Source organism: Pomacea canaliculata, linkage group LG10 (genome assembly GCF_003073045.1).
Source record: "Pomacea canaliculata isolate SZHN2017 linkage group LG10, ASM307304v1, whole genome shotgun sequence".
Classification (NCBI taxonomy): Eukaryota; Metazoa; Mollusca; class Gastropoda; order Architaenioglossa; family Ampullariidae; genus Pomacea; species Pomacea canaliculata.
This window is the reverse complement of record NC_037599.1, coordinates 23,908,695-23,933,731: the sequence shown is the minus strand read 5'-3', so window position 1 is coordinate 23,933,731 and position 25,037 is coordinate 23,908,695. Positions and strand designations below refer to the sequence as shown.

Below are 25,037 nucleotides of genomic sequence, written 5' to 3'. Positions count from 1 at the left end.
ATTGTTTGCGCCGACCTCCGACGAAGAAAATGATGAAAAAAGAATGTTGAGAAACTGTTTACTATGCGTGACTGTTCATTGTTAGATGTCAGATGGTTGTAAACGTCTTGCCTTCTGCTTCTGCCCTTATTCTTCCTGTTTGTGCTTCTTAGGGTGTCATGGTTCGAGAAAGGTTTTCAGTACAAAAGCTTTTACAATATTACTGTATCTATTCTTGCTTTTTTCGAGTGTCAATGACACATATTAAGCTGTTCATGTTTTAACCGTATGTACTAAAACAAACACACAACACAAGAACAATGTTGGTAAATTTATTGTTGATCCCAAATGCTGGGGTATCAGCAGAAAATATCGTAAAGCAATAGTGAATGTTTTAGTCTCATGTTCCAAGCTATTTGTCGGCAAAACAGATTGCGAGCCATATGTTAACAAGTTTCCTGTCCGCAGGAGGTCTACAAAGCGAGTCTGTAAGAAAGAAACTAACGGTTACCACATTTCAAAAGTGCAGGCCTCTTTACACACACATACAAACGCACGAGTGCACACACACACACACCTCCTACCGAACACCTAGTACAACACCAAAAAAAAAAAAAAGGGGGGGGGGTTGTCACCTGCAGTATGAAAATAGAAGCGAAGAAGAAACAGAAGAAAGGAGGGAGATGCTGTTGGTTTGCGGTGGTTTCCAGGCACTTCACTCAACGTGGTGCTTGCAAAACTAGTATCTACCAAGTTTAACTGTTTACAACAATTTTAGTTGTTGTAATTCTAGTCTAAACTCATTTCTTTTTTTTTAAAGACAGATGCTGACGCATGCCTCCGTTTCAAAGTTTCACCATGGACACTTGCTATAGGAATGAAAACTATCTCTAAGGTGTTTTAAGGGTAGGGACTATTTGATAACAACTGCTTTATTTTTAGCTCACTCATTGGATGGCTCTCACCTCTTTCTCTGACCTAAAATGTAAAAAGTATGTCACCTGCCCGTAGGTGAGCGAAGATCTTGTACACTGTTCGAGTACTTGAAGCGACCTCGATAGACCCCCAGGCTTTTTACAACAATGGATAGTGGGTCGCTGGTGGCCGAATTCGGTCGCCGACAACTCAGAGACTAGGGTTCCCTAGGGATCCTCGGTAGGGCGAATAAAATATCTCAAAATATAGCTGGTGAGAGAATGTATGTGTGTGGGTGCAATGCGAGAGAGAGAAAAAAGAACAAGAAGGAGGAAACGGCTTCTTCGACGTCTACTTTTAGAGCATACAGTGATGTTGACTACACCGACATACAGTACACAGTGGCACACGCTGGGAGGAACATCGGGGCGAATGCTGTCCTGCGAAATTCTTGTTCTCTTACTTAACTTTTACACGCACACACGTATATATATATACAAATATAAATACATTCAAAGGATGCCATCAGAGGACGCATGCACCCAGCATCCGTCGAGTTGCACAGAGGAAGAACTGTCCTTGCAATCGTGAAGACGTGGACTGTCCGCCACACGCAGGCCTGAACTGTGTCCTATCAGCCGCTCCATCCACTTTCTCCCTTCCCTACCGACGACCAGTACTGTCTGACAGCTGGTGCCAATCACAGAATGAATGAACGAATGAATGCCTAATTAATATATGCTTTCATATCTCCATCAGCTGGAGCGAATCCAGTAAGTTACTGTGACCAGAGTTTCATCTTTTTCCTTGCATGGTGATGGAGGGGAACAGCTGGGTATGTGACAAGAAAGAGTAAAGATAACTCACTAATACTAGGAAATATGTTGTACTTACACAGAACATAATTTTAAAAAAGATTATTTGTAATGTTGTAATTCTTTAATGCACTTTTGGAATAAATAGTCTCGGCCATTGTTGTATTCTGTTTATGCCTTTTTTACAAACTGACGCAGTGGATATCTCCTGCGTGAAAAATACAAATATTTTATAAAGCCATAAGTTAGCTAGTCGGCTTACTTTTGTGAGGAAGTAGCTTTTCAGAGTTCACTTCCCTAGTGCTTCCTTTTAGTGTTAGGTGAGAGTGCGGAAGGAAGCAGTGTCGACACTGATAAATGTTGGTGCTGTCTAAAGATGTAGCTGGTACTGCAGATGTGTGTGTGTGCGCGTGCGTGCGCGCGCTCCATAAAAGTTTGATAACTTGACGATCAAATTAAGTCAATATTTTAATGGATTATGATAAGTGTTAGAATGGGTAACACAATTATTTGTAGGCTTACAAGTATTTATATGTGCGATAAGATACTGTCTTTAACTGCAAGGTACTTTGCACAGCTTTTCATGCTTGTCTTGGCAATCTAAAGAGTTACAGATCAGGCGATCAGCTTCCATTTTGAGTTCTTCAACTGGCCTAACCACGATTGTGTCATTCCCAACAGGAAAACAATTTTTCAGTTTATGCAACATGAATAACCCACGGATTTCGTCGTGCACACAGTCAAGTTTATCGGTTAGTAATTTCACTAAGAAGTGCTTTATGTTGACAAGAATGTATTGTCCACAGAAAATCGTCTCCAGCCATGTGAACTATCAACACAAACATCCTATGAAATTAGCAAAATAAAATTTTTCATAAAGAAATCAATAAATAATTCTGCACTATAGTAAAATGTACATCGTCCTGTTTCGTTCAAGAAAATAAAGTCGCGGCGTAGAAAAGAAGAACCAGTGGACATTGTGGTGAGCAGTTTGAAAACAACTTTTCTCGAATTTAAGGTCGCCCACAAACTACTGATGCATTCAGTGCGCAATAAAATGTTCGGACGTAGAGTTGACAGGATACTGTAAACAGGAAACAGATTGTCGGGGGTCGACTGGTGACATTCCAGTGTGCAGGTCACGTGTGCAGGCGTCAGAAGACCAATAGTTCCTGTGTAGACAAGGGAGGTGGGACCTCTTCTGGACTGGAGGACTATGGGCAAGGTGGCCTCCCATCTACCCGTTCAGCCATTGCCAAGCTCATGGAGGTCATCGTGTTTGCTTTACAGATGACGTGGTTTTGGCCGGCCTGATGGCAGGATGATCACTTGTCCGAGCAGAGGACGCGTTCTGGCGAGAGCCGTTCTGGGAACGATTGTTGCTGGCGCTCAGCATGGGTTCACTGGCTCCATTATTGTTGCTGATGGAGATGCCAGTATCTGTTAGAAAAAAAAATCATCATCATCATGATCATCCATCATCCATCCATCGATCAATCATCAATCATCATCATCATAGCGAAAAGAAGGAAGACGAAAAGAACAACAACAAAGTAAGAAAGAAGGTTGGCTGGTTGACTGATGCATCCATGAGTACGTATCTGTCAGTGGTTGGTGATGGTGCATGTTTGTTTGAGGTACTGACAATGTTTGCCTCTTTAATGGTAAGGACGTGTCATTTTTTCTGCTTCCTCACGCTGATTGCAACTCATTTTACAAGGCCATCAAGCTATTTCTCGAAAACACATACAAGAGTGTTATCCTCGGTTATCCTCCTACACAACTATCACATTTGGCAACATTAGCAAGGAAACATGAGCAAGAATTTCTGTAGTCGTGGATGGTATGTACTTGAAAAACACTATTTTAATGCTCTGTAACAGGCAGACAGACAAAAATAGAGGCGGCAGAAAGAACAATACACCAGAGCACCAGTCAAATACCAGAATAATGATTTGTTTGTCTCGATAATCTTTTAATCAACGAAAATGCTTGCTTCGATTTTCTAACAAATCCTTACCGACACTCCTTCCACAAAGCTGATTAAAAAAGAAAAAAAACAGCAACATGGGAGAGGTTGGTGGAAGGGTGGGGGGGGGGGGAAGATAATCAGAAACGATCGTGCTGAATTTATCAACAAACTCCTAATTGTTGTGATAGTTAGGTCACTTATCGCAGAGAGAGAGAGGTCTGTGACATGGCGGGACAGTCTAGAATAGCACAGCTGCGCCTGATGGTTTCCTGTCGCCCACGCAGACGAAGGCCAACGAGTTCTTCTTCTACACAGACCCTCTCCACTCCCTCCTTGAAGAGGGGAGGTGGTGGTGGTGGAGGTGACGGGGAGTGGCACACATCTCGCGCGTCCACAGACACTCATGGGGCGACAACGGCAAGCGGGTCTGGGACTGCTGCTGCTGCTGCTGCAAGACACGCGCACGACCTGCTGGGACACGTGGTTATAACGGATTTCTCAAGACACGGGGTGAGAAACACAGGTTTGGAGGCGAGGTCGGGATGTAGATGCGAGGTAGAGTATACAAAAGTCTCAGTAGGTGCTTCGGTGCATTAGATGGCCGCTTTGTGAGTCAGGGAACAGCCAAGAAAAGGCTGGAAGTCACGCACAGTCGCGAGTTGTCACGGACATGGTGCTCGATGGTGGTTGGCATCCACGCGACATATGTAAAGCTGTCACGGAAGGAACGAACTTAATGTTGTGATTGCAGGTGACATGCAGGTGTTTAGTGTTGTGTATGATCTGATTGATCTTTGTGGATGTCGGCTGGTGTCCAAGTGGCATGCCTACAGGACAAACAAACAAACAGTCTCAAGAACACACCGTGGGCAAGAAAAGCGAGTGAATGAGGGATCTGATGAATTGGAGGCGTGGTAATAAATGACCCTGAACTGATATCTCAACCTTGCTGTCACCCATGGAACGGGTTATAAATTTTATGGCAGCTGCAATCAATCGCAAAGCAGACAGTTTGTCTGATTTTTTATACATAAAATTTAACTTGATGACTTTTTACACCAGCTCTGTTATAGAACGATTTCTATAAATATTTTTAGTCGTCTGTTTGCTAGACGGAGAACCACCTGTTTGAGACATAATACATTTGGCGATTATAGTTTTAACTGCGATTAACTTGTACAACCTGGAAGCACAGAGGTCAGACAGGGAGATGATCAAAGACACACGCTGGCAGTGAAAGACAACAGAATAAAAACAGAGATAATGGAGGGAAAACCGTAGATGGACGGAAGGACCGACGCATGGATGAATAGAGGCTGGGACAGCGGGGTCTGCACACGCCACTAATTGTTCACCTGTGAAGGGAGAGACAACACGCTGCTGTCGAGCGCGGCCAGGCCCACACAGGAAGAGTTGCGTGCCCCACGCCATTAATTCGGCTCCGTCTGGATGGCTGCAATGGGACGGTCCTCCTGCCATAAAAATGTCCCGCTTCGTTCGCTTCAGTCCCCTCCCCAACCCCCAGCCCCTACCTACCTCACCACCCACCCGGGTACTTTCCGCAGCTAGGTCGCCCTGTTAGATCTCACCGCCCCGTGTCTTCAACCTAAGCGTCCCGACAAAAGGACTTTTTTCTTCACCTGAAGATGGAGGTTCGGCCGCTGATGGTCTATGATAATCCTGCCCATTGTGGCTGCCAATACAGGATTTACGTGCCCGGCCCCGTTAATCTAGGGCAACGTTTGCCTACAATTTGGGGATTGTGATGTCTGCCCGACTGGCAAGGGCACGGTTAAAGGACAAGGCGCATGAAGCCGCCGAGACTTGCCGAGTGCAACACCTCACAAAGGTGACGTTTGACGAGCACCCAGCCTCCAACAGTAGCGACTTTTATCATCCAAAAGGAGGATATGTATGTAGGTCTCTGAGGGAAGTCAGAACACCACTGACATCGGCTTGGGACAAAACCGGATGGCAAGATGGCAGCCGAGTGACACAGTGAGACCTGGCGCGGAGAAAATAGTTCGGGTCTTTTTTGATACGCATCGGTGATGGTCTCTGCAGGCCTCGTGCTTACGTCACAACCCTCACATCATGCTTATCCTCTCTACACTGACATCATGTCTACCTCACAACACTCACATCATGCTTACCTCACGACACCCACATGCCAACAATGATGGCCACACTTCGGAGAATCTCTCATCGCAGCCGACAATGCTCTTGCCAGAGTTTGACGCCAGCTACCATTTTTTTTTTATTTACCGCATTGTCGACTACACCTTTTGACAACCCAATCTGACTTTTTTCTCTCGTGTTTCTTTTTTTATTGTTAATATTGTTTAAAAAAAAGTTTGTTTCCATTTCCCCATCTCCTTACAAAAAACGAAAAAAACTCGGTTGAAAGAGGATCACTTCACTCACGGGACATACGTTTTGTGTGGGTGACACGGGGCAATAAACTCCATAGTTAACGACCTGGTGAACGACGACAACATCAGCCCATCGTAGCCATGAAAACGTTGCGCCGTCACATAAGTCTGCTGAAGATAATTAAATGGCGGCCTCCTCTTGCTGTCGTTGGTCATTCCCAACCACACCTACCGCTTACTGCCTCGTTGGCTTCCCGCAACCCTTGTACTGATGGCAAGACTTATTTCAGGGGCGGCTGTAATAAAGACAACAAAACCCTAACGATGCTATTTGTTTATTGGTTAGTTGTATGGTCGGGTGGAGAAAACAAGAAACCAGCCGCCACACCTCTGAAACCTGGTTATAGAACATTTTGAAGACAGCAACTTTTGTCTAGCAGTCTTATCTGCAAATTTGTCTAATTATTTTATTATCCTGTTATCTAACAGAGTAACAGTTCACAGACTAGGCCTCGTTTCCATCTCTACGTCTTATAAGTAGTTGTTATCTCCACAGAACCAACTAATAAAATATAAACAGTGCTAAAGCTGATTGAGTGTATTTCACTTGCTTACTTCACGAGGCCAATACTTTTAATATATTTATACATGTATATGTATTCAACAGCATGCTGAGAAGAGCAGTGACTGGTTGTTAGTTCACAAGAAGGCCAACATTTGTGTCGGCTGAGAGGCTGAACTGACTATCGTCAAAGGAAGTACCTGTCGGCGCACACTAAAAGCACCAAACAGTGTGAAGGGTGGGAGTTGAGGGGTGGGGGGGGGAGAGAAGTGGCTCCCTGTACAAAGGCCCCCAGTAAGTGTCATGAAGTGAGGCTCAGGTTACATGCCGGGTGCGCAATGCGGACGAAGTATCTTTTGTATCCCGGGTACAACCGTTCGCAGGTGCCCGTGCGAACCCGTAACGAAACTGCGAGTCTTCAGCGCACATTGCCACTAGGAAGACCATCAGGGAGCGAGACAAAGTCATAATTTTCTGCCACGACCAGGACGGGTGCAGGTAGGACTGGGGATGGCAGGGCAGCTTGGTTGTGAGGGGGATGGGGAGGGCACTGCCGACATTTTTTTTTTCAGACCAAGGTGACTCGGTGGGGGCCTCAATGTCACAGACAAACGAAAACTACATTTTGCAACAGGATGAGCTGGTGTCCTCACATTAGTTTGTGAAGTACCCTTCAATACCCATTATTCTCCATTCTGAGAAATTTGAAGTGTTGACAACAAACACGGTAGTGAGCTCGGATTGTGATTATAAACACTTCACAGAGACTTTTTTTTCAAAAAGGAAAATTTCTTTGACCTACCAGGATATCCCGTACCTGGTTGATTATATGTTCTGTGAAGGTACAGAGCTTTAATATCGCAATATATTTCCTGAGTGGGCTGACAGACTACGAACATAAACTTCACAAGCGCACGCCCACAACAATGTAAACCTGTCCTACTCTCAATATCTCCCAGAGACTCAAGAAGTTTCTTTGTTGATCTTCTCCGTCCTAGCTGTGATATTATTTCAGCCAAGTAAAGACAAATGTAATCGACTTTTGTATGTAGAAAATACACTTGGGTTGACAGAAATTCGTACTTGTGATGTAGCTGAAGGCTGAAGCAAATGCAAGAGTTTGGAGCACCTACTAATCCGGTTTTGTCCAGTTGGTGAGCCTAACCTTGTTATGCTGCGGGAAATAAACCTTCGATCTCTTTCCTAACCTCAGGAAGTAGTTCCATGTTCAAATGTATATATTTCGTGCTTGAACTGAGTTTCTCTCAGATTTGGGAGATTAGTACTAGTTTTTTAGTAAACTAACACTTCAGGAGAGCCTCGCAATGGTGAGCAGTGTCTGCCTGTCATCAAGATTGTTCCCTTTATCAAGTGTTAACCTGGCTCGCTCGGATACAACCAAGTATTCAAACCTTTTCCCGAGGTTTGTATAAAATTTGTGAAAACCTCAGTTTCATGCCATCTGCCGACTATGTCATGAGTAATGTGCGGTTGGCTTCACCGCGAAGTGTACGAGAGGCTTTATCGCACCGTGTGCAACCTACTTTACCGCGATGTGCGATCGACTTTGTCGTGCAGTGTGCGACCGGCTTTATCACTCATGTTATGTTGACCTGCAGACAAGCTGTGTCGCAAGCTTTGCAGACTAATTGTTTCACTGGGAGGAAGAGCTGAGGTCTAAGCTCGCGGTGCATTTTTCTGTTTCAGTGTCAGGCGCAAACAAAGAGGACGTCTGACGGTTTTATTCTGTAGCTCAGGTTTCATCCTCTCTGTCTTTCGGGCTTTGTATGTTCTGTCTTGTGACTTCAGTTTCATCAACTCTACAAAACGAAACAAATATTTGTTTGCAAAAAATAATGTCTCTGACTCCATTTCTAGTTTTTCTAAAACGGTCAATGTTGACTGATCTACAAAATTTCCCGCCGAAGGTTGTGCTCTGACTCGGTCTTCCAGATGGTGGAGGGTCGCTGTACACAGTTTAAACGACAAATCCTTTATTTTTTTTTTATTTTGTTTTGTTTTGTTTTGTTTTGTTTTTTTTGTTTTTTTTTTTTTGCTAGCTAAAATAGCAGCAGACCAAGCTTGTTGGGCTCTCAGAAAAAGCAGCAGGACCGGATCGGGGTGTAGTTTGGCCTTATGCTCCATGGAAGGGTGGGAGCCGAACAGGATTAACAGCAAGAAGAAAGTATCAGCAGACATCAGTTGCATTCTAAATGTTTATGGCATATGGAGCGAGAAAAAAAAATGCAGCTCACTTGTTGCATTCGTTTTACGATTTGGCGACACGAAACATGTAGAACTATTATTGTTGTTGTTATTATTGTTACTACAAAATTACTGTCAAGAAAATAAAACTGTCTTCCAGATCGTCTTGCGGTTTGGTTTCATTGTGTCACTTAGTGCAAGGATTTCCATTCAAATGTTTAGCCTTACAAAGGTTGTCAATATGCAGGTTGACACAGACTACAGGAAGCATCATGAGACCAGAAATGGTTCCATGCAATTCCTTTGGTGTACAGACAACTCTGCCAAGTGTTGCTTAAACAAGTGGCAAAAAAGAAACTAAAAAGATAACATTCCCTTTTCAAACGAAGCAAATAAAACAAAAAAGTTTGTTCCTGCGACTTGTTTTTTCTCTCTTATCACAAGCCGGTGTATCTGAAGTTAGAATTAAAAGCGTGTGTTATTCTGTGATCGTCATATCGGAAAAAATACTAATTTGTTATTACACTCCTCCCCTTCCCTCCGGCATGTGAAACACGTGTGACTAATATAAACCAGCAGGAGATGCTGATGAGATACCATCGCCGGCTGAAAAGCACAGATACATCCGTGAGCTGCACGCACGCACGCACTGCCGTCTACACGCCCTCACGCTCCATTTCCAACACACACTCACTCACACACCAGCTGCACGTGCGCATTCCACGGTTTCTCGCTTCATTGCTCGCAGTCGCCGATGTGGCACGACAAGGAGGTCAAGTAGCCGCCATCTGTGTGGAATTCGACCTCAGGAGACGACAAATCGATATCAGATATCGACAGTGAGCAGAACTCACGTCTCAAGATAAAATCGCCAGCGACAAGACGGCCCCCGACTTCCACCTGCTGCAATGTTTGTGCATGGATGACTCCATCACGTGACAAGGAGTCCTTTCTCCACACACGCAGCCTGCTTCAAAGTCTGCACAGCTGAGTTAACCTCAGACCGCTGAATACTTTGTGGTCTGTGTGATATTCAAGAACAGTTTTTATTTATTTTTTATTTTTTTGAAATGTGTTTGTCAGTTGAGCAGGTTTTACTGCGTTTACATCGGAAAGATCGTCTCCGAGCCCAGACGTGCAGGTCAGGTTGTCTCAAGGAAATCTCTTGTATATTTTTTTTTCCTTCTTCGAGGCACAGAAATGCCGGTGAGATTGTGTAAGTACAGATAAGATTAGCTCGATGTAGTCATGGCTACGAATACGACTCAGGATGCCTAAATGAGTAAGGAATTCGATTTTTTTTTTTTTTTTTTTTTTGGTCGTGAAACGTAAAATGAAAGGTAGCTGTTCACTGTATCATTCCGTAGTAATGATCTCTAGCAGGTGTCCATCATCATCACCACTACCACCACAACAATGATTTTCTCCATCCTTGCTCTCACTGGTCATAATCACAAATCAGTTTGAGCACACAGTCTGCTGTTTACCTAAAGGCAGATTCACACGATGTGACATGTAGTGAGGAAGTAATACCTGATGATGTCTTCGGTGTAGAGGTTGGATTTCTCTCGAACAGTTGTGTGAGAAATCCATCCGAAATGAAACGAATTACAATGTGGCCATTGCTTTTCATCTCGACCTTGTCATGCATCAGACAAGACCAGCCTCAGGTTTCGTGTTCTTTGTTTCTTTTGTTTCCCCCAAGCACTCACCGCCAACATGTGGATGAGGGCTACACACAGATCACTCAACACTGCAGCCTTGAGGACATGAATAGGCGAGTCCTACATGGATATAGAAGTGTCTAGCCTATAATACAGGAGGGACATGGAAGATTAAGGAGCCTAGCAGAGGGTAAAGATGTGTCGAACATGGAAGATAATGTGGAGCAAACACGTGTCTAGAATAAAGTAGACTGTCCTGCACGGAAGATACGTGTGTCTAACGTGGAATAGAAAGCTTACATTGCTGGAATAAGATGTCGATGATCCCAGAGAAAAATCCGTAAAAGAGGAAGAGGGATAGAAAGATGGAAAAAGAGGAAGAGTGCGAAGGAAGACCATTGCGGTGATACACAAAATGAGGAGCAAAATAAAAGATTGATATCGAGGAACTGCAGATAGATACAAACCTGATATTTTTCATCTCGGTGTAAATTGTAGATGACCAGTCGACTGATGCTCGTTTTATGGAGCGCTAAACGTGTACAAACTCTATTTTCCCTCGATGGTGAACTCGACTACATTATCCCGGTATCTGCATGCACTTTATGCTTTCTGCAATTTCTTGTCCTGTTTTGCAGCTATATTTTAACCTTTCTCCTTCCATTTCTAGGTTTCTATTTTTGTTTTCTTTTTTGTGTATCTCATCTCACTTATCAAGTCGTGTCAGCACCGCTAGTAATGGAGTTGTGTGTAGAGCGACATTCACTGAAGCCACAAAAACAACTCTGGCTTTTTGAAAGCAATTTTACAAACAGTCTGCGCCGCATGCTTCAATATGCTTGTGCCACTTGCTTTTTAAGTTGATTAATCCTCGAAACCCTCGTATTCCATGTTCGCGGCTGATGCCATTTTGATAAAAGTCAAGAAAGCTTTCTCTGTTGAAAGCCGTTACAAATGATTGTGCAAGCTGGCAGACCTGCGACGAGCGGCAATTTGCGGTGGAAAAGTAATAACTCAAAGCACGTGGAGTAAGTATTTCCATAAAATAACCAAAAAATAGACACTTTATTATTATTTTAATCTTCCTGACAATGTAGAGCCGCGGCAAAGACTGACAAAACTCTTAACTCGACTGCCAAGTCCTATCACAGGCAACTTCAGAGATTAAAGGCAAACCCGAGCGCAAAACATTTTTGAATAGCTAAATTTAGCTCGTTACAAAATCTGAGCAAAAAAGTCTACTTCGGTCAATGACTGCAAGCCTGTGATCATTGCAGTTCTTATTTGTGTTTGGAAAAGTTTTCATTTTTGTGCTACAAGGACTGACTTGCTGGTATGGCGCCTCGTTAGCCTCCAGGCCCCGACATGCATCCATAAGTTATTATTTACCTCAATCCGCGTGCGCTTTTCTAAACAGTTTGTCTTCTTTAAATAAATCACAACGCAGTATCGAGAAAAACTTGACACAGTGCTGTGTTCTGGTATTCTGCCAACTTTCAACTCATATTTCACTCAGGTTTGCTTAGAAGTGGTTGAAGCCGTCTTGCGATGGACGGACGATCTTTCTTTTTAGCCCCAATACAAAGGGGAGCTAACATCACCAAACGAAAATTCGTAGATGGTCTATAAGGAACACCAGTGTGACTAGTTAGGAACACATAACAAATGATAACAAAATCACCATCCAGGATTACATGGATTACCAGGAAGGAACATGCAAGGAACATGGGGTCACCAGAAGGAAAGTTAGTGTTAAATTTTGAACAAGTGTTAACTTCACACATGGCGAGATAAATGACTGAAAGTCAGTGACAATAAGAAAACATTTTCCTCCTTATTTCACAATAGATCTGCCCTAGTTTGAAGTGCCCGATGACGGGTAGGGGTATATGAGGTAGTGGGGTGGGGCAAGAGCTCACGTGACTCCGTTTAGATAGGCATCTCCACCCGAGTTGTTCTGGCTAGGGAAGTGAGTGGATGCCGAAACTCGGTTTACTTTCTCCTCTGATATCTCGCACTATTCTCTGATTCCTCTACAAACATTCCAGACTGTTCTCTACTAGTCGTTCCATGCTACCTTCTCCTAGCCCTCTGGATTGTCCTCTCCTAGCCCTCTATCCTCTCCTAGCCCTCTGAACTGTCCTGACACCTTGTTCTCTGCGCACTACCGTAAGGACAACCACCTCCACTTCTTCATACGATACGATTGAAAGAAGACAGATTGTTGATGAAAGTGACAGTGATGTTAATAATGATAACGATGACTTATCTAACATACGACCACCCCTTCTCGCCACTCACCTCAAATAAAAAAGCAACGAGGAAGATTAAAGATGGAGAGACAAGGTGGACTTTGCCAACCAGAATCAGCGCGTTTCATACGTATTCTCATCACGTGACTTCCCCACCCACTACTTTTCACACGAAGTATAAAACTGATGTCTGCTGCTCTGTTTACTGGTGCAGCCAAACAATAAAATCACGATTATCATAAAATATAACAGACGTCTGCCTCATACTCGCACGCGCAAAAAGGATTCTCGTGTTTTTTTCTCGAGCGTCGGGGACCGAGCTTGTGTGTCTTTACGACCTCGGCTTCGCATCAAAAGCAAATCCCCTCGGAGCTTCCCTCATCGCAAAAAGCCCATTGCCTGTCGTTCCAGGTGGAAAACTGACGAAGCAGCAACCTTATGGACGACCACGATGTCTTTCCAAGAGAGATTGGAAGTCTGGGCGCTGTGGCCGCTTGCAACATCGCGAAACCATGTCTACAGACACGTGCATCCCAAAGTAAATAAAAACAAACCAGCAAGCAGAAGAAACAATGTGTAAATAAAATATAATAAATAAACAAAAATAATTGAATGGCATCATTGAGCTCTGTACATCAAAGGCTGTTCGTGTGATTAAAAATAAATAAAATAAAAGCACAGACGCGGGGGAACAATACTGTTCCCACATACAGACAGCCGCTGGTGCCAGAACTTATCTCACAGAACGAGCGCCAGTATCAACAAGCTGGGCGTGCACTCGCATGGCTGGACGAGGATAAAGGGAGGAAAAAAAAGATGGAAGAGGCAGAAAAGTGAAAGCGAGGAAGGGGTGTGTGTGTGGTTTGAGGGGTGGGAACACCCGGTCTTAACAATGAAAGGACCAGTAATTCTGCGGGGGAGAACAATCGCTAGATTTACGAGTTCCCTCGCACTACGTGTACGTCTTATCGGCAAGGTCAGGGCCGAGGGGAACATGGCAGCTGCCAGCTGAGTGCGCATGCGTGGATGTGGGAAGCCGGGTACAGCAGGAGAGTGGTGGATGGGTTCAAAGACGGACGGGGTGGTAGGCAAGATGGGGCAGAGCAAGCAAGTTGGTTGGTAGGTTGATTTTTACACCGTTACTACCTGAGCTTCTGTAATGGGGAAATGTGAGCGGAGTGGAGGGACATTCCCTCTACAGATTGTCTCTACAGATGAGAAAGCTTGTTAACTGATCATAACCGGGTGCCTCCAACCATCGGTATCCCAGTAAAGCCATAAAACATACAAAAAAAAAAAAAAAAATTGAAAAAAAAAGGTCTGCCGGGAATCGAGATCTGAACCGACGATCCATGGGTATTGTGAGAAACGCTGTACACATGCGTCACCGACCCGCCACGAGAAGGCGGGATAATTACCTGTAATGAGCGAAATGCAGATGACTAACCAGGTGTGAACGCTTTGTCGTCTGTGTCTACCGATGCGCCAGGTAATGTCCGAGCGATGACGTCAGACAGGTGAGTCACGCGGGAGCTTTGTTGTCAGCCGACAATCGTGTGTTTGTGTCGGACGACAGTTGTAAAGTAGCTTTCTTGCGGCATTTGATGAATTCGTTAAGTATTCTTCACATGCTACTCGTTGCAACGGACATGTTTGTAATCCTCTTAATCACAAGCTCATCATCACATCTCTTTCTCGTATTCGAGGACCGGTGGACTCAGGGTGGGGTAGAGGGAAGTGGTTGGGTGGGGAGAGTGAGAGGAAAGAGAAACCAAGAGGAAAGCAGCCGCTGAAAGACACCTAAAAGAAAAAACAAACGCTAGGATAAAATCTGACGAGGTTGTGATCACAATAGTGTTTTACACGCTTGAGTGACTCGCGGACACTTCGCAATGCGTACTCCAGAATGAGGGATACGCCATGATAAAGGGAGATAAGAAAGAAACAAGCTACAATGTGCAACGACGACAAAGTAAGAGAGAGAGAGATTAAAAGAAGGAAGAAGAAGAATTAAGGAAAAGAAAAGACATTTTAGACGGAGAGAAGGAGGAAAAAAATAAGGGAATAGGAAAAATTAAGGAAGTGAAGGAGAGGATGGAGAAGATGAAGAAGACTTGTGAGAAACAGTAAAGACACGAGTTGTCTATCCCTTGATATTTTTGTATATTTCTTATATGATTTGGTCTATATGTATGTGTGTGTGTGTGTTATACTTATTGTGTGTAGCTGTATATTTTACTTTTTGCTATGTAAAGTGTTTGCGCCTATTGCAAAGTGGAAAATGCGATAAAAATTATATAGCTTTATAAAATAATTTATTTAACGTCTGGAATCCGTCTTTTTCTACAGAAGAATGAAAAACTGAGTTACCTTCTCTCAACGGAAGTCCCTCTTTCTGCAAGAGTTCCTGTTGTTGAATTTTTCTGAAACAGAAAAACCTAAATATCTTAACCTGAGGTCACGGCTGGGTTGATAACAGATAGAGTACAACAGTAAGTGCCTTCAACATACATCACAGGCCATGACTGAACCAACACTGGAGACAACACCTCATTGTACATTTATCTACCTTCAAAGCGAATCCTAGTTCTTGCACATCTTTTGAACAATAGATAGAAATAAACAAACAAAAATTTCATGAAACCTAGTCAGTCAGAGGTCTGTCTGTCAAATAACAAACGAACTAAAGAAAGAAAGAAACAATCATCGAAAGAACGACCGATCAACGAAATGAAGAAACGAACGATTAAAAAAAAGGACGAACGGTTGATCGAATGATAAACGAACGAAAGAAAGATATTTTGGTAGCCATATTATGACAAGACCACTGTAAAAAATGATATTTACTAAAACATTGAACTCGTCGAAAGGTTACTGAGAACTGACCTCGGCCCACTTCTGGACTGACTGCTTCTAGGTGGAAGGTTCATCCGGGCTTTCTCCGTCTCCACCAGTCGACTGCTGCTGGCGTCCATGCGCTCTAGACTCTGTTGCTGCACTAGATTCTGAAGTTGTTGGTGTTTCCCGCTGATGTTGTTCTGAGACATATCTTTAGACGACCCTGTAAAACAGGAAAACACTCAGATAAAAAATGTTTATTATTCAAAATATCGTTTTATTATTTTTATGTCAATTCTCTTCTTCATTCCAGTTACTTCAATTGTAAACAAGGAAGCCGGCAAAAAAAAAAAAAAAAAAAAAAAAGAAAAACAAAAACCAACAACACAAAAACACAAAAAGCAATTCCTTTGAAGCAAATAAAATAATCTTCCAGATGCTACGTTCCTAGTCAAACCATCGCTGTGTTTGATCATAAAAGAAGAGAAGCAGAAGAAACTGATGACGATGATGATGAGCTGCGTCCATTCTCCACCTACTACCTCCCCACCCGTTCCAGTACCTCCATTATCAATGTTTATAAATTATAAAAAAATACCTGTACACCATCTTGCTCTTTCCTCGATATGTCAAATGCTTGATGGCCGGTCTCAATCAGGCAAAGTGCTAAGCATCCAACCACCAAGAGCCCCCAAATCCCATTGTTTGGACAAATGTATCGGCAATGCATCGACAAACAGGTTAGGAGTTAGTTTACCATGTTGACTAAAGTTCCAATGTCTCGATTATTCTCCTCAAAATTATTGGTTTCCTGCGACCTTCACACACGACGCTGAGAAAGTCGGTCAAACATTCGAGAACATTCAGAAGACAGTCCTTTACAACAGACCACAGACACCTCCGTTTGTGGTGAGCACAGTTGCAACAACAAATCCACCGAATGTGCATTAAATGTTACAGATAAATGCAAAATCTGTGTTCAACAGAAATTTATAGAAAGCAACTAAAGCTGCAATGTTTGTATTTACAGGTAGAATTCGGTCAAGGTTGGGCAGATCGTCCACAGCGAATACGCATACGAGAACGCCTTCTCTGAGACTGGCTTGATCACGTGAATTCACTGATTCATTAAAATTGCTTGTGGCATCCATTGCCAGGACCCGCTGAGTGCAAGATGGTCCCCTTATGCTTTATAACATGTCTGTACAATATCTATCCCTTCCCTCTGCTTTCAGACTCATCCGCCCCCCAACAGATGGCGTTATAAAGACAAAATTACCACAGACCCATGAAAGAAATAAAAGCGAAGGAGTCGAAGAATCCGCCCACGCATCGATCCATCTTTCCATTCGTCCATCATCCATCAGTCCATCCAAATACCATTAAGCCTTGCACGCACGCTGGCACGCACGCATACGCACGAGCCCACCGGTCCAGATGGTGTTCAGCTTGTCCCCCTCTGTCGGGAAAACATCAGTCATGGAGCTGAGCCACCTCGTCCCTTATCAGCTTGGCGAATCAGTTCCCATGGAAATTGCACATAAATAACGCAGGAAGAACGGCTTCGTGAAATATGTTCAATCTCGGTAATGCCAAGCAGCAACATACATTTCAGTACACAAGAAGCACAACCCTCCCAGAGGTCCTCAGCTTCACAATGTGCAACTACTTCGGGAACAGCAGGTTAGTGCCATCATCGGTCTGATGTTTACTCGGTCAGTTACTTGAAAACTATCCTCTCTCCCCGACCTCCATCCTCTTGGATACATGGAACCAGTTAAAGCTCAATGATCTTTTTTCTTTTATTTTGGAATTTTACTACCGCATGTAATCTGACTGCTTGGCGTTAGCATCCAGCTTGGCATACATCCACCCTGAGGACTGTGGAGGCAACAGTTTGCGCCAGTGGAGGAGGAACCCTGTAACAATCTGCTACAGTGGAGGAGGAACTCTGTAACAGTTTGTGCCAGTGGAGGAGGAACTCTGTAACAGTTTGTGCCAGTGGAGGATGCACACCTTGCTCAGATGGGGGAAGGGAGGAAGGGGGCTGACACCTTGTCCAACAACTGAGTCGTCAACTGAAGCGTCTCTGAGTGGAGTCGAGAACATCCGGATTCGCTGAAGACGACTACCGGATTTTTCGAGGTCAGAAGAGACATTCAAGGAGTGGTTGCGTGGAATTTCGCAACACAACCTGGTAATCCCTAACGGATATACAACAGACCTATCGTGTATCGCGATGAGGAAGTGCGAGAAACAGGAGGACGGTAGCAGAAACATACAGATGAGCTACCTGGAAAACCCGGAGCTGTTTGAAACATAAACATAAACACAAACACAAACACACACACTTACACACACATCTAATCTGTACATCCCTAAAGATAGCCATGTTTAGCAAAAATACATTATTTACTGTAAAGCTTTTTCTGCAGATACAGCTACCATACTTGTTTGTTTGTTTGTTTGTTTGTTATTCTCGTAGGGCGCCCGCAATTCTCCACGTCACCGATTTCCAGGGTGAGTCGGGTGTTAAGGGGGTACGGGGTGGGAGAGGACGGCTCTCGTATTTACAAATCCAGTGGGAGGGGAGCCCCTTTCAATACCCTGCACATGCGCAGCAGGACATCTGCCTAACGTACATCACAGAATACATTTTTTAAACATTAAAAGAAAATATGTGTTAAGACTAGAATTTAACTTGAGACCGCGCGAATCCTCGTCACAAAGAGGTTTCTTGCTCAGCGACACGTGGAATAGGAGCACCATGACCCAAGTGAACTACAAATAAAACGGATTTGAGGTAATAAAATTTTATTTATCTGTTAGCACTCCTGTCACACTCGGTTTTCCCCTGTCTCCAGTTACCGGCCTTTGAAAGATCATCGTCAGATGATATCTGGCCGCTAGCTCCGCGGATAATCGGCAGAAAAAAAAAATAAAAACGTGTTTATCTTCTGTAAAGTCTTCTTTTTGTCCTCTTCACGACTTCACACGGACAATGTGCGAGACATGTGTGACACAGGTACAACATAGACAACAAAGATTTGCGATGATACCTGTGTACGGCGGTGCCAACAACAACAGCGGGAAACACGACCAACTCCGCCATTGACTCCCTGAAAGTACCAGAAGATGGGGAGGATGGGGAGGATGGGGAAGATGGGAGGAGGGAATCAGGCCTGAGTTCTGTGGAAATGCCGACCTCTGGCAATCCAGTGATACTCTCAGTGTATTCATGTCCAGTGTGGGACATCACAACACAGTCTCACAGATATTTGTAAAGATGTTTTGTTTAACTATTTCACAACTTCATAAAGTATATGTTTCTAGTTGTTGGTAAAACTATTTTTAGAAAAGTGAGTTTATCTCACGTTTGTATTGTAAACTGTTGTGTAAATGTATACACTCAGTGTTTATAAACTTCACTGAAGTTTCACGATGTGAATTTATATCTCCTATAAATGCAAAATGTGTTCGAGTTTACCCCTGCAAAATTATATCTTCCTGTGCTTCGGTGTTTATTTTTCTTCCTTATTACTTGTTTACATGCTGTTTGCATTTATAGCTTTAGGCTCTTGATGTAATGAGTGTGTCAGCATTCGTGTTGTTTGCTTCTGAAGGAGAGAGAATTTTTAAAAAGGACAAAAAAGTAAGAAGGAAGAAAAATATAAGGGAATAAGCAAACAGATGAATAAGAACAGGAAGGAACGATGTTAAAAACTCAGACAAACATAGAGGGGCGAACAGGGAGGAAAAGGGAGGGTGGTTGGCGAGATGCACGTGCAATGCCGCCTCCCTACATTAGGACTAATTTTCTCCCGGAGTTTGAGTAACAAGAAATGGTAAGTTGTTTTCTTCTAGTCTGATTTATTGCTGCCTTCGTTACCACCCCACACATTGCTACTGTCGTATCTTTTGATATGGGTGTGCAATGCTACATTTAATGTCCAGCTTCAACACATGCCCCGAGGTAAACAATGTGGAGAAAATGAAAGTCTGTAGCCATTAAACGCTCGCATAAAAATAGAAAGCCAGGAAAAATGGAAAGAATTACCCTTTTCGACAACTTGTGATGATGATTAAGATTTAAAGGACAACACGAGGGTTGTTTGTCTTGTTGCTGGTTGCCATTACCGAGGATTGAATCTTTTCTCTTCGAATTTGGCTCATTCAGACGGTGCTATTTTTAGAAATTCTGCTCTTTCATCACTTCCTGTTTTCTAGACAAATCCAGGTGTGATTAAAACATTAATATAATATTTCTCGTGCCTCTTCGTCATGAAATACCACCGGAATATATTTTAGTGATATTTTACACTTTATTTCCAGCGATTTTCGCTGAGTGCTCGTGTTGTTCTTTAAGATACTAGAGTGTATTCCCTTTGCGCAGTAGTCGATGATACTTTTGTGTTTGATGAGGATGATAACATGACTTTGTTTTCAGCGTTCATAGTAATAGGAATGTGACTGTTTTCCCACCGAACAAGCTTGCCTTTCATATTTGTGTCACCATCCATCATTCACATTTCTTTATCTTATACTTCTACTAATAAAAATAGTTTCCACAGCATGCACCTGGCTCTGAAAACACTCCTCAGACAACGAGTGTTCCCAAGAACAAATCATCTGAAGGTACTCACCGGAGTCGGTGAGGGAGCTGAAGATGCTCTCGTCGATGTTGTTGAGGAGCTCCTCGCGATGAAGTTCGCGCATGTAGCTGGCGTAGGAGAACTCGATCTTCTCCCCCTTGTCGCGCGCCACCTCCACCTCCCCTTCGCTGTCCTGGGAGGCGAAAGGATCGTGGAGCAAGCTGTCCGCTGCTGCACTGGCGGCGCGCAGTCTTTCCTGCACCGGAAGTGTGACGTCAGAGTTGTATAGTGAACCTAGCGAGGGGTTTTGTTTCTGGAGGGGCTTAATGTAGAATATATAACATATATCATTGAAAGTGGAAAAACAGGAAACGACGCTTTGTCGTGATCTCTCGACTAGGGACTGATGATAAAATAGACAAAAATACAAATTGAAGATGAGGATGTCTACTGTTCGTTTACCTTTGACCTCATAGTAGTAAGTTAGTAACAGTTCACACTTGTCAAACATTAAAAGTCAGCTACCCGCCAGTCAAACGTCAGTTCGGTAAGCACACAGAACAGTAAGTAGTTCATCTGGCAAAAAACACAGACCGGTAACAAGATTGGTTTGATGAGAGCACACAACACAATAAGTGGTTGGTTTAGTGAGCACAGTCAGTGGTTGGTTCCATAAACACACAACACAATGAGTGGTTGATATGATAAACACTTGACCCTTGCTTTCGCTGCTCGTTTCATCTGCTTTTCTTTTTTATTCTTCTTTCAAGTTAGTGATGAGGAGCAAGCAGAGTTATCGTCGCTAAGAGAAAAACTCCGACGACTGGTGGGTGAGGTAAGGGAAGTTTACATCACTGACATCAACACTCATTTATCTAAAGCATCATAACAAGCAATAACAAACTTATTTACAGCAGTTAAAATTATAAATAGACTCAAAACAGTTTGATATTTCTCCTCTGGAACAATTTCGATTTCGATTAGATGTGTCGAACATTTTCAGTGTGGAATCTAAGAAAAAAAGGAAAGAAGGAAGTGGTTGACGGAGTCAGGTTGAGACGACTACAATGCTCGCCACCACAGCAAGTGATGTTCGGACAGCAGCCTCACCCCGGGTGCATGGTTACCTGGTCAGTAAGTCAGGTGCAAAGTCAGGCAATTAGTTGTGAAGCTGGAGCACACAAATATGATGAGAGAGAGAACTGCAAGCAAACAAGCAGTGACCACATGCCATGACAACATGCCATGACACCATGCCATGACAACATCCAATACCTTTGGAGGAGCGAATTTAGCGAACATTGGGGTCTGCTTCCACGCTGGCATCGGAGGTAGCTCGACCTATACATTGTGAATATGTGTAAATTATTATATTACTTGCATACTTCCATACATCGGTACAGGCACAGACATGTCTTTATTAGGTTTTTGTGTTTGGTTTTTCCCCCAGTGTATCATAAAAAATGTCAACAAGGAAAAAAAATGAAAGAAAAAATGAGTGAATGAGAATAAGAAAATGAGTGACAGTGTGAAAGAGAGAAGAATAAGAGAGATTAGCTATTTATCCCGTGTACGAGTGTTTCAAACTGACAAAATTGCTGCTGTCTTTTCTTCTTTCTTTTTCTCCGCGCCTGCTTTCCTCCAAACACTGGCGAACGCTGACAAACAAAACAAAACAACAATTTCTCTGTTGTCTTTCTCGAAATATCTACACGCCTGGTACAGGGTGCTTCACCTCGGGTGGCCGGACTGACAACACGAACACAAGCGCCGAGCTTTCATCCTGTCTTCAAAGGCGGCGCCGCACGGGTGGAGAGGCTGAGAGAAGGAGCGCCTGACGCAGGTTCCAGAACAAAAGATTGGGTGAGCATTGAGACCCAGTGATGTCTCCAACACTAGAATGGCAGAAAACAAGGTGGGGGAAGGAGAGAGAGGTGGGAGATATAACTTTTAACATATCAGACAGAGAGGCTGGCAGTTACAAAAAGGCGTGTCGCAGTCTGAGTGGCGATAGACTGGTAATGGAGGTTTAATCTGCTGAAAACCGCTGGGGAACAGACACCCGGCGCCAGAAAACCTCTGGAAAAACAGTCGACCTCGGGTACTCGTCGCACAGCTCAGCTCCGCCGGGGTAGGCGCGCGAGCCAACACTGCCTCTGGCACTTATTGATGTTTGTGTGCACGCACACACAGATGTATGAATACGCACACATGCACACACAGACAGATGTATGAATACACACCCATGCACACACACACCAACGTCTATTTTTTTTTTTCTTCCTGCCTTTTGCCTGGCGCTGTGGTGATTAAGTGTGAGTCGCAAAGCCCTTGTGTGGCAGTGTTGGAGCTTTGTTGTTTGAAAGTGTAAACAAATGTTGTTTGTCAACATGCCACTGTGAACACTACACCAGAGTTGTCGGAGTGTATAGGCAAGAAACTCCAGTAGTCGCACTCACTGATAACGACAAATGTTCAGTCCATCCTGGTCCGTGTTCAAACTCCGGTGCTGTCACCTACATACTCTAATGTTGTCGGTCTTCGTATCGATGTTGGTATACATAATGTTGTCGGTATACATACTCTAATGTTTTGGGTTCCCATATTCACCATGCTTAGTATTCCTGTCAGTCTACTGATTGGTTTTTTCCTGCTTGGTCACGTGCACCTCCCAACAGGGGAGACATCTGGGAGAAACAGAGGGTAGGATGGCGGCTACATCGTCGTTGCTGTTGTCCCTGATGGACTGTAAACATAGCTAGACGCAGTTCATCGAGCTGTAAACGCAGCTGCAACTAGACCCTCGTTCATCGAAAACAAAAGTTAAAAGAGGGTATCAGTTTCACAACAAGTGATGTATATGTAAACCTAAAATTGAAAAAAAAAAGCATGCCCTACACCGCCATGTGTACAATAAACTTAATTTCTTATTTTCACCTCACGTCTCATGTCTGCCATGTCTAACCCCAGTCTACATAAACAGTACAAAAGAAGCCCCTACCCATCATGCCCTAGGAAGTGTACAACACGGACAGCCCTTCACCCTCACCCCTCACCCCAACTTTACCCTTCGCCGAGTGTCGGGGCTGATGAACCTTGGCGGTTGGGGAGGTCACGTGAGAGGTCACGTGATAGCGGACATGAGCGACACCGCGTGTCGCGCGCTGGTATCGCCGCGTGCAATGAGCGGAGCGGTGACGCTACATTTACACAGCTGTTCGCGAACGTTCGCTGAGGTTCCGTTGTGTCCTAGCGTTATGGCAGAACGGTGATAGCACGACGCACAGAGCAAGATAAAGCAAAACATCGGAGAGAAAGATGGGAGGGAGGGAGGGAGAGGCGAGGGTGCCAGGGTGGCTTAATGGGGGTGGGTAGCAAGGGGGGAAACTCGCTGTCTACCCAGACACCCCGGGCAGAATGTAGACAGTCGGCCAAGTGCGAAACTGCTTCAAGCATCGCTCCTACAGGAGCCCCGCGCGCTGGAGCTTGGCATTTAGTAGTAGAAAGGATAAGGTCGGGCTCTGGTGGAAGAATCGGGATCGACAGACGGAGGAACGAATAAGAAATTGAGTGAAGCAGTTCATAGCAAAACAAGGTTGATTGGTGTATTCATCACAGGTGGTAACCTGATGGGTGAGGTCAATACTGATTAGAAAACACTGCCACGAAAAATGGAAAACGACTGGTTTTAAAACTGGTTTTTAAAACATTCAGGACAACCGACATGACACGATAAAGTACATCACAAATATCTAAACTAGTAAGACACGCTCGTCTAAAGGAGGAGGGAAAGGGAACTGAATGACGAGAGTTGTCCATTCAGTCACGTGTCACTTTGGGGAAAACATTCCGACACAAGGTGGTCGCTGATCACGTGACATTGTTTACTTCCGCCATTCTTCAGTAGTGTTACTAACAAAGGAAGGCGTGTCTTACAAAATGTCGGGAATGTTCTCGACTGATTCTCACCTGTTCCAGTCTTTGCTCCAGTTCCGCCTGCTTCTGCTTCTCTCTGGCTTTGGCATGTCGACGTAGTCGCTCTACTGTGGGCAACACCTTGTCCTCGCCCAGCTTCAGCCTCAGCTCACAGAAGTCTTTCCAGTGTCCAAACAGGATGCGGAACACAGCCAGCTATGAGCAGGTGAATGAACACACACACAAACACACACACACAATGTACATAAGACTCCAATAAGCTACAAAAACAGTGCATCGCACGATACACAAGATAATTACTCGTCCACCATTCACCATTCCACCATTAAGTTTACTGTGTTCTGTCGGCATTATTAAACAGGTTAAAAGTTTCATTGTAATTATTTTGCCCCATTATTGCTATAACTGTAACTTGATTTACCCGTTAGCATCATTAAGTAAGTGTGCGTAGGACTGACCTCTGACCCTACCACCATTACATCTCGTTACAGTGGTTACACCATTACATGTAGTGTGTACACAGCAGGCCACAACGGTGATACACTCACATAAACACTGGCACTTCATTTCAACAGTCGAGGAGTCGGATCTCACGCATTCCAAGACAATTGACAGCATATTCCATCTGCATACATGCTGTGCAAACGTTTCCAGGCGCTGAATAGTTTGTTGGTTTTTTTTTTAATTTTCCCGGCACTTCGCACATTTCTTACGAGCTTCGTAAATTTTTCGACTCTGGGAAATATTTCCAGGCATGGCGTAAATCGTTCCTGCCCTATGTGCACCATTTTTATTTCAGGAGTGCGCGGGAGGAGCGAGTGGTTCATGGGAAATAACCAAACATATCCACAGTGACATAGCGGACCCCATCATCTGTAATGGTGCTGCTATTATTATTATTATTATTATTATTATCGTCATCGTCGTCGTCGTCG

General features: G+C 43.9%; 1 protein-coding gene across 1 annotated transcript in view; it reads right to left on the bottom strand.

Annotated features, from left to right (window-relative positions):
* Positions 1-297: 297 nt before the first annotated feature.
* LOC112573086 (regulator of G-protein signaling 22-like) overlaps positions 298-25,037 on the bottom strand; it is a 53,060-nt gene continuing 28,320 nt past the window's right edge. The window contains 6 exon segments of the mRNA XM_025253102.1: positions 298-3,149; positions 15,107-15,159; positions 15,623-15,797; positions 20,218-20,422; positions 21,442-21,507; positions 24,136-24,297. Of these exon segments, the coding sequence (XP_025108887.1) occupies positions 2,980-3,149; positions 15,107-15,159; positions 15,623-15,797; positions 20,218-20,422; positions 21,442-21,507; positions 24,136-24,297 (831 nt within the window). The 3' untranslated portion in view covers positions 298-2,979.